This window comes from Vollenhovia emeryi, unplaced genomic scaffold (assembly GCF_000949405.1).
Source record: "Vollenhovia emeryi isolate VEMERY1.0 unplaced genomic scaffold, V.emery_V1.0 DF939120.1, whole genome shotgun sequence".
NCBI classification, from domain to species: Eukaryota; Metazoa; Arthropoda; class Insecta; order Hymenoptera; family Formicidae; genus Vollenhovia; species Vollenhovia emeryi.
Window position 1 is genome coordinate 2,647,432 of NW_011967246.1, and position 9,107 is coordinate 2,656,538.

The window sequence follows — 9,107 nt, forward strand, 5'->3', positions numbered from 1 at the left end:
GGTTCCCCTATATTTAAAGATATCGCCGTTTCTATTGTTCTGTGCGACGTTAAGTCTATTACTTTATTTACTTTGACTCTCTTGGCTCTGACTTACTGTGATTTTTGTTAAAAACATTGTTTCGCAGTACGCGCACATTTTACGAGTCACCTGTCAGTAACGTTATATAAATGCCGTTTGTCGATTTAATGTACGGATTTATGTCCACTCGCTTTCTCCGGCTGTTATTCTTTGAAATATATATTCTTGATGAAAAGTTTACGTAACGCCGTCAATGAGCTGTGCCAAGTCCTAAAGGACAGATGTGATTTTCAGCGTTGCTTACGAAGAAACGGGAGACGATGAATCGTCGAAACTTTTTATTCGCCGCGCGGTGTAAAACGCGCGGAATGGAATGAAACTCGAGGTATCGGCTTTGCATTTGATCAACCGTGCAATGAATAAGGAAAACTTGGCCGCGTTCGATGCATCGGGAGCTGTTGCGCCCGTAAGCCTGAATTGTAAGCCCGCACAGCTGCGGGCGAGAAGGCGCGCATACTGAGAAATAATATCAAACGGGAAATAAATAGCATTCCCGAATCATAAATTATTCATAATAAATCACCGACCTCTCTCCCCCCCCCCCCCGTCTTTAGCTTTGCCCCGCGCAATATTCGGAAAATTGCGACGTTATTGTACGTAAAACGATAAACGCGCGAAAACTCGATTTTCATGAAATTTATTTAATATAAAAGGATACACACGTTTTACGCGCTCGATTGTAAAACAGAATGCTAGCTTGTATGTTTATTTGTACTAAAAAAAATATACATTTGAAAAATAGATATGCTTATTTTACAAATTTATTTCAAAATGTATTAAATAAATTCTGAAATACGGTATCTACCCCGGACTAAAAGTGATATGTATGAAAAGTGTAAAACAATGTAACTCTTTCGTGTGATATTTATCAGAGTCTAAGAATCGGGTAAAGTGAGTAAAGTGAGCAGATTATTACGGTGAAATAATTCGTCTCGAATAATCAGTGCGTGATGATGAAATCATGTGAAAGGAAGAGGGAGGGAGAGAGGGGGGGGGGGGAGAGAGGACGAGCCAGAGAGAGGTAAAATTAGACCCTTGCCAGATACGGCGTGGAATAAAATTCAAAGTATCGGCTTTGCATTTGATCAGCGGCGCGGCGAATAAGGAAGCCCCGTGTCCTGTTCGCATTCGTCGTATTCGAGCCCGCGACGGGGGCGAATCAATCCTCGAACTTCAAAGGAATCCCGCCGCTCTGATCCTTCGGGATTCCCCGATACGCGTGGGAGTCTTTAATCAGGGTGCGCGAGTCGACGGCCCTCGACGGTGCGTCGACCTCGAAATGGGCTTGCACGGCCATTGTCTTGCGGGCCGACCCGTCCGTCCGTCCTGTCGCGTGGCATATTAATTAAATCGCTAATTATTAAGCTAATTGCCGGTTTAATTGGCTCGCGGGAGAGGCCCGCGTGTACGCGAACGTAGAAAAAAATAAAGCGGCGACTCGAGGAGACGACTGCGAACCGCTTGATTGTGCGCCGTGATACCGCGCCTCCCGAACACGCGAGTCAGCCGGCAGTCCGACAATCCGAATTAGCCAACGCTGGATCAGCACTCGATCGCCTCATTCCGTATCATTGTCCCATCCTGCAACACGGGCAATCAGTCCAAAATTAACGATTATTTTTGACGACCGTTTAATTTATACACGACAAATTAACCATTTCGCCACGGAGAAGATTTCCGGATTACGTTCTATTACAACTTCGATCTGTCGTATAATAGGATTAAATTGTCATGTATAAATTAAACGTCGTTTGAAATGATCGTCAATTAGATGACAATCATATTTACCACGGAGAAAGGGAATACTTTAATCAATTCTTAAAACGTTCGATCGATTCTCAAATGCGTTGTGACATGCCGGGAGACGATTGATTTTAAACGCAAGGATACACATGTGAGCTTAAGTTTATATGTTTCACCCTTGTCTCGGTACGATAAGTCAGTCTTATTAATTCGAGTGACGAGAATAGGAATTGTTGATTTATTCTGAAGACGTTGCGACAAGTTGAAGTGTGTCTAAGATACTTTTTGTCTTGTTATCCGAGGTCCTTTCTGAAAGGGTGGGAAACGTATCTACGAGAGATAAGACGCACCTTCGCGTACGTCTGTACGCTGATTCGTGCCAGTTTACCCGTTGGTCATTAACGTACTCGCAATTGCGCGCATCCGCGCAATCGACGCGCTGTTCAATATTTATGCCTTCGGAATGGAAAGCACGTCGGGGAACATTCGTATCCCAATACCGTACAATGTGCTCAATGCGAGGCGAATACTTCGTATCGGAGGCACGCGCGGGAAAGAAGCGAGGAGCCCCGCGGTTTCGTCCTGGAGTTTGCACTACGAAAGCAGCCGTGCTTCGGCGCCCGACCGGCCCCGCAGACTAACAGGACAGGGTCAAAGGGGTCCGCGTGGCTCTATTGTGTTCCCAGTTAACTACTGCTTACTGTAACACAAAGCCCTGAAAAGCCAGCGAATTATTTAAAAAGACTCGTTATTGTTCTGCGAGGCGAATGGTCAAACCGCCGCGAAACCACTTGTTAACCAGACAGGAACTTTCGGCTGGGAAGAGAAGAAAAAAGCAACAGCCACGCCGCGAATGTATACGCGAAGGAACGGGACCGTCAGCGTCCGGCGCATAAATTAATGGAAACTTACCGGGGTGTAGCTGCAGGGGTATCACCGGATAAACGTAAAATATCGCTCGACATAAAATTTCGACGCATATTGGTTTTGCGGGCCCGGCTTGTTTAACAGAAAAATACGTAACGATATTCGAAGCGACGTAAAACATCGATGTGTCATAAAATTGAGTGTTATCAAAATAGGATACTCAAAATAAATCGATAAATACTGCGGCGACTGTGTAACCACAGGCCCCGCGCGTGTTGACACGCGCGCGAGAAGAAAACAACTGTCCGCCGATTTTGTTCTTCTAATTTCCCGTCCTTCGATAGTTCGCTAATGACGTTGCCTTTAAATAAACCGGTGTGTAAATTTAAAACAAAAACCGCTCTCTCCGTTCGTATATATCTTACCGTCGTCGTTTTATTTACTACGTTTTTTTGATATAATAGCAAAACTGTCCTGCAGTTTCGAACAATAAATCGAAATAAAAAATAAATATAATGCCAATACACGCGGGACACAGATAGTAAATAATATATTAGCAATCCATAACGGAATAGTGACATGATACAACGGATAGCTTGATAATGAATCTTGAACGAGGTCACGAGAGAAAATAACTTCGAACCCGTATCTACTTTCTTGCAGGCGAGTTATCGCGCAACATAAATGTAACAGCGCGCTGTTTCCAATGATTACGAATTTTACGTCAGACGGGCCGCGCGCGTGCAAAAAATACAATCGTAAATGAAAAAAAAAACTGCCCCTGGAAAAACAACTGTCGTTCATTTGGAATGGGATGGTAAAAATTGGCGGTAAAAATTTGAGCTTCCCTCGGAAAAATGGCACTCTTACGGCACTGTTTCGTTATCGAGGTTTCGATTGCGTAGAATGACGACGTACGGCGCCACCGCGTGCATGATTTAGCGCACAAAATTTTCCCCGCGAACCTTTGCAAACCGTATACACATAATCGGACGGGAGAATGGATACGGATGAATTTTTTGTTTGCATTCTGAAGAGGTTTGCACGATAATAATTGGCTCTCACGACCACTTTAAATTTCAGGCCGCTTTGGAGTACTCAATTGCGTTCGGTTGATCGAATATTTTTAATTACCGCTGTATTTGTGCCGTTCGCTCTGCGGATGCACGCTAAATAAATTAATACGCGCATGTCAACTATCGCGGAGCCATTTCCCGCTGAGATTTCCATTGCGCGGTCGAGAGAGAGAGAGAAAGAGAGGGGGGGGGGGGAATTTTCCACTGTATTTTCCGAGACCTTTCGGGAGTCGAGATTTCAACGAGTCAGGTTAATTTTTTAATTTTTGTATAATTGCCAGCCGATTAAATTATTTGAATTGTGTTCCATTGCATCGTCGTACGGCACATAAATGAGTTAAGTTCTAGGATCTATTTCGGTGTGGGAAAATATAGCGTAAGAAATAAAGTGGGAAATTTCGTCGTCTGTAATAATAATAAATTTATTGCAATTTACGATAAACAAGTTACAAGTGAATGAACATAAATAAAGTAACAAAAGACCAATACGTGCGTGGAAATGGCAAGGAACCAACAATACCGTTGTTTTGAAGCCTACCAAAACAAATAAAGATATAGAGAAAATAAAGTGCACACATTAGCACGCACGAAGAGTACAACGTTAATAATTTTTTAATAAACAATGAGCGATGGCTAAACCTTTTCAATGTTAATTCAGGATGATCCTCGATAATAAATGTCAGATTTAAGAGTATTGACCCTCTTTTCGGTACAATTATTTTACCTTTATTTAAGAATTTATATTTGCAAGAACGTTTGAAATATTATTGATAACAGCACTGAAAACGGTAACAAGTATAACACTTAATTATTCAGTGAATCAGAGAAATATTCGCTGTTTTCAGTGATAATCCACTGATTTCCAGAGAGCGCAGTTTATGTTATTACGATAGTACATATTTAAACGTGTACAGAAACGTTTACGGGAATCGTTGATGCTTTTTGTTACGTAGGTACCGGATTGGTGATACGAAAGCTGGAGGTACCCAGTATCGCTGATCCAAGATTGGACAGAGTGGTACTCAGATGCGAGTACGATCTCGATAACAAGGAACTGTACTCGGTAACGTGGAACAAAGACGGCCAGGAGATCTTCAGATTCATGCCGAAGTCACCGACACCCAAGCGACCTCAAAATATCAGCGGGCTGTACATCGACCTCAGCCAGAGTGACAGCAAGCAAGTGACACTTCTGGGCCCGAACACGAATAAAGGTGCGCGACATCGATTCATTGATTCACAAACGGGCATTGCAACATCCGTTTTGTTACGTTTCTTGTGTAAAATATCAGTCTCTCATATATAATTTCAATCAGTTGTTGTAGCGAAACAACATTTCAAAATGTAGAGTGTAAGAAACTAAAGCTGATGTCGAAAGTTTAATAATTTCGTTGAAGACTCAAAGATGATAATTCGGTTCTCGGAAGAATCATAGTTTGTTTTACTATAATCACTTATTAAAATTTATCAAACGAAAGTTTCTTCCTCATTAAGCTTATATCTTGCTTCTTTTCTCCAACTTGATATCAGGTAAGGTCGACTTGGCAGGGTCTTACGGCTGCGAAGTGTCATCCGAATCGCCGAGTTTTGAGACAGATTACAGAGAGGCGAACATGAGTGTGGCTGTACCGCCTAACAGTGCTCCGATACTTGAAGGGGTGCGACCTTCTTACGAAATCGGCGAGATCCTCCAAGCGGAGTGCACATCGGGGTTGAGTTTCCCCCCGGCAGTTTTAACGTTCATCTTGAACGATAAAGAGGTGAGTCGGCGAGGTTCGTCGGCGAGAGGGTGCCGTCAGTTAAATTTTCGAGGGTTCGCGCGCGAGTTCGAAGAGAACGAACGAGGACGATCTTCCGAGACTCCGCGTATCGGAAGTTCTTAAACTTTCGCTCGCACTGTGAGTCGTTTGCGTTCGGCACAGAACAGCTTTCTATTTGCCCGAAACAATCGTCAATCAATCAGACGCAGAGTTTTCCAGTTCTCAGCGTTAGACGTCCTCGGTTCTTCGACGCTGAAAGACTTGTTGGTGGATTTTTATTAAGATTGATCGGAGGGATATTCATCCGCGGGATATTATCCAACTACCTTAGGGCGTCCCTATAGCGCCGGCAGACACGAAACGAGCGAAAATTTCGTAATTAATCGCGCAACGTAATCCAAAGCTCGCTTCCGCAGGCTGTTAAGCGGGCATGGTGAACTAGGAGCCACATAACTCCCATTATTCAATGCTACGCTGCGCACGTCATTCGCGAGGAGGTACTACCCGGTTTATTCAACGACAATTTGTCAAGCGAGGCCGGTTCGCGTGGGCATTTTTATTTCGCCGGTTAACCGGCCGCGCGTTCAAGTCTCAATAAATACAGAGCTGCGAGCCGCAAATTAATTCCTCGAAAGAATAAACTCGCGACGGGGATATGCGGCTCTGGCGAGACTATGCCGTTCGTATGACAAAAATCGTACAATTCAGACGAAATTAATATAATAAACGACGCCGTCTCGTTCACTCGGGAGACTCGTTTACATTCACGAAATTAGATCTTCCTACGCAATCTCTTTTAATTTCTCATATTAAATGTCTCGGTAACGCGCGGCTACGGCACCAATCCCGCCGCCGCTAAAGTTGAAATGTGGACTTGGCAAATTGCGGTGGTTTTTAAACTCGGCGGTCGATTCTCAACAGGTGAACAGAGCCTTGACTAAAGACCTGCAGGGAATTGGCAACCTGGACGGACTGCTGCTGTCAACGACGCGGCTGGGCCTGACGATGCGCCTGGAACGGCATCACTTTTCCAGCGGCAGTCTGACTCTGATCTGCCAGTCGACGCTACCGGGAATCGCCAACGACCAGCCTCTCAGGACATTGGAGTTCGCCACTCTCGCCGCCAGCAACCAGCGTCTCGCCCAGGAACCCCCCAAGTCAGGCTCCAGGTCGAACGTCGGGCTCTACCCGATTCTAACTTGCTGGACGATGACCGTGATCCACGCGATTCACTACAACAGCCTCAGACCTCCGTGCGTTTAATGTCGATCGACAAACGCTGGGGAATCCGCGGCGCCGACACCCTTAAAACGTGCTAATGCCAATTAGTGTACACGTCTTTACGCGTTCTCGCGCGACCGTCAGGAAAACGTCGGCGGGCCATCATCGGCTTTTCTCTACGTGTCAATCGAGTGCACGACGCACACTCCGGCGCGTCCCGAATTCGCGAATCCGTACACGTTCGCTCGCACGCGTACACACAGTGTTTAGAACGCCCCGTATATCGTATATGTAAGTCGGAGATAGCAATACAGCTCTGCGTAAAGTAGGTCGGAAAACGGCGGGCGCACGACGATTGTACATAGTGTATAATTGTGAATTAGCATTACAAATTGTCGTGTATAATTAACCGGACGGAAGGACCGTTGGAGGATGTTGGAGAACACGATGAAAGTAACGTGGAGATCTAAGCGCGCGAGCGGCTCTTTCGGGAGGTGGACAGCTCCGGCGGCTGGGGACGTCGCGTCCGAGAAATACATTATCTATCACTCGTCAGACCAGAAAATATCGTTTAAGAAACATAAGTGTATACGGGTTCGTAATCCTAAGTACGGCCCCGGCGTACGTAGCATAAGTATGTGGTTAATTCGACTATATTCTCCACATCCGATCTTCCTCAGCGAGGCAGACGAGAGCTCTGCGATACGTGTGGGACACGGCGCTTTTGTTTCTGCAATTTTACACGATCCCAAGTGTCGTCGTTATCGTCGAAGCGATTGCAGTAATAAAGTAATTTAATCAACCTGCTGGGTACCTTTCTCGCGAACCAGACATCCCCTTTAGCGTAACGATTTTGCCGCACGTCAGTTGTGCCGCGTGTATAAATGATCAACCGATCGTTATCGCACTAAGGAATAAATCGATACGCACAGCAGGGGCCACGGCAGCTATCCGAGGCTTTCGACGGCGTTTCCTTTGCCGGCGTTTGTACAATGGAGGACAGCCGGTCGCGACTCGATATATACATAATTTGCGTAAGTAACAAAGGCCGGCGAGATAAGAGCAGTTAAAGACGTCAAAGGGGAGTCGGGGGACGGGGGTAAACAATAAACGGAGAAATTAGCGGAGGGGACGATCGCGCCGAGGAAACCATCGAAAGAGTAGGGCGGTCACATAAACCGTCTCGGATTCACCAAACGGATCCTCCCTCGCCCCCCTCGATCCGATCTATCGGCGCGCCGACTCTGTGTGACTCGCCTTCCTCTCCTTGATTCGATTTCCAGATTAATTAAGGATCGCTGGTCTGAAAGGACGCCCTCGAGATCCTTTCAACGGGGTCGAGTATCCGTCCGGGGCCGGGCGGCGTAACGAGCGCCGATTCGAATCGGTTTCACGAGACACCGAGCCTGATAATGACATTTTCCGTCGGCTCAGGTAAGTCTATCTTACGACTCCATGCCTGCTTACTGATTACGAGCGCCTTCGATGAAATCCTCAATTTAGTCTCGCCACACGAGAGGGCTTTCCGCAACTCCCTCCGCACCGCTTTTCCACTCTCGGCCCCCGCGGGGCTTGCGAGAGACACCGCTTCATCCCGATATTTTTGTAATAAGAACTTGTAGGATCGGATTTTTTTTTCGCGAAAAAATCGAACGTCCATGCTTCGCATACATTTCGTTTTTACTAATCTTTCTGTTGTCTTTGCGTAATTATTTCGAATTATATTCTCGTTAAAAAAAACACACGCGATACGCCAGTATTGTACAAGTCGACGTCAGCTAATGTGACATTTATTTGGGTTAAGGGGATGCTGGAGTGACGGCTGAACTCCGACGTGATAGTTTGAAAATTTCAAAGACATAATGCGATACGAATTAGACTTCAACCCTCAATGTTTCTTACATGAAAATGTTCTACTGTGCAGTCCACACACCGCTCTGGCATTATTTGGTACATAAAAGCCAATAATAACATTTATAAACGCAAAAACTATATGCAACTCTGTCGCTAAATCAAATCACTCCAGCATCCCCTTAAGGGAATCCTAAAGCCGCTAGCGAACTCGATCCAGTGTCGATTAAATAGGAGACGGAATTAAAAACATCAATTATCGACATTTTGAATTCCAAGTTTTACTCGGTCCAAGAAATTGTAGCCAATCAATTTGCAACTTTGACGAAAAAGCAGCAATTTTATTAGCCAGACCGACATTTTAGATCGAATTCTAGCATGGCTTCACGGACAATCTGACAAATATTTGGTAGCGACCTCTCTCGAAAAGGCCTGCAACTATTTCTACACGCCGTACTGCTCTTTTTCTCTTCTTCTGGACTTGCGTTTATTAGAAGTAATCTTTTTT

At 45.3% G+C, this 9,107-nt stretch overlaps 1 protein-coding gene across 1 annotated transcript in view; it reads left to right on the top strand.

Annotated features, from left to right (window-relative positions):
• The window catches only part of LOC105570558, a 41,160-nt gene extending 33,614 nt beyond the window's left edge, over nucleotides 1-7,546 (top strand). The window contains exons 2-4 of the mRNA XM_012027851.1: nucleotides 4,721-4,981; nucleotides 5,298-5,527; nucleotides 6,449-7,546. Coding sequence (XP_011883241.1) covers nucleotides 4,721-4,981; nucleotides 5,298-5,527; nucleotides 6,449-6,790 — 833 coding nt within the window. The 3' untranslated portion in view covers nucleotides 6,791-7,546. The remainder of the gene's footprint in view (nucleotides 1-4,720; nucleotides 4,982-5,297; nucleotides 5,528-6,448) is intronic.
• Nucleotides 7,547-9,107: the final 1,561 nt, after the last annotated feature.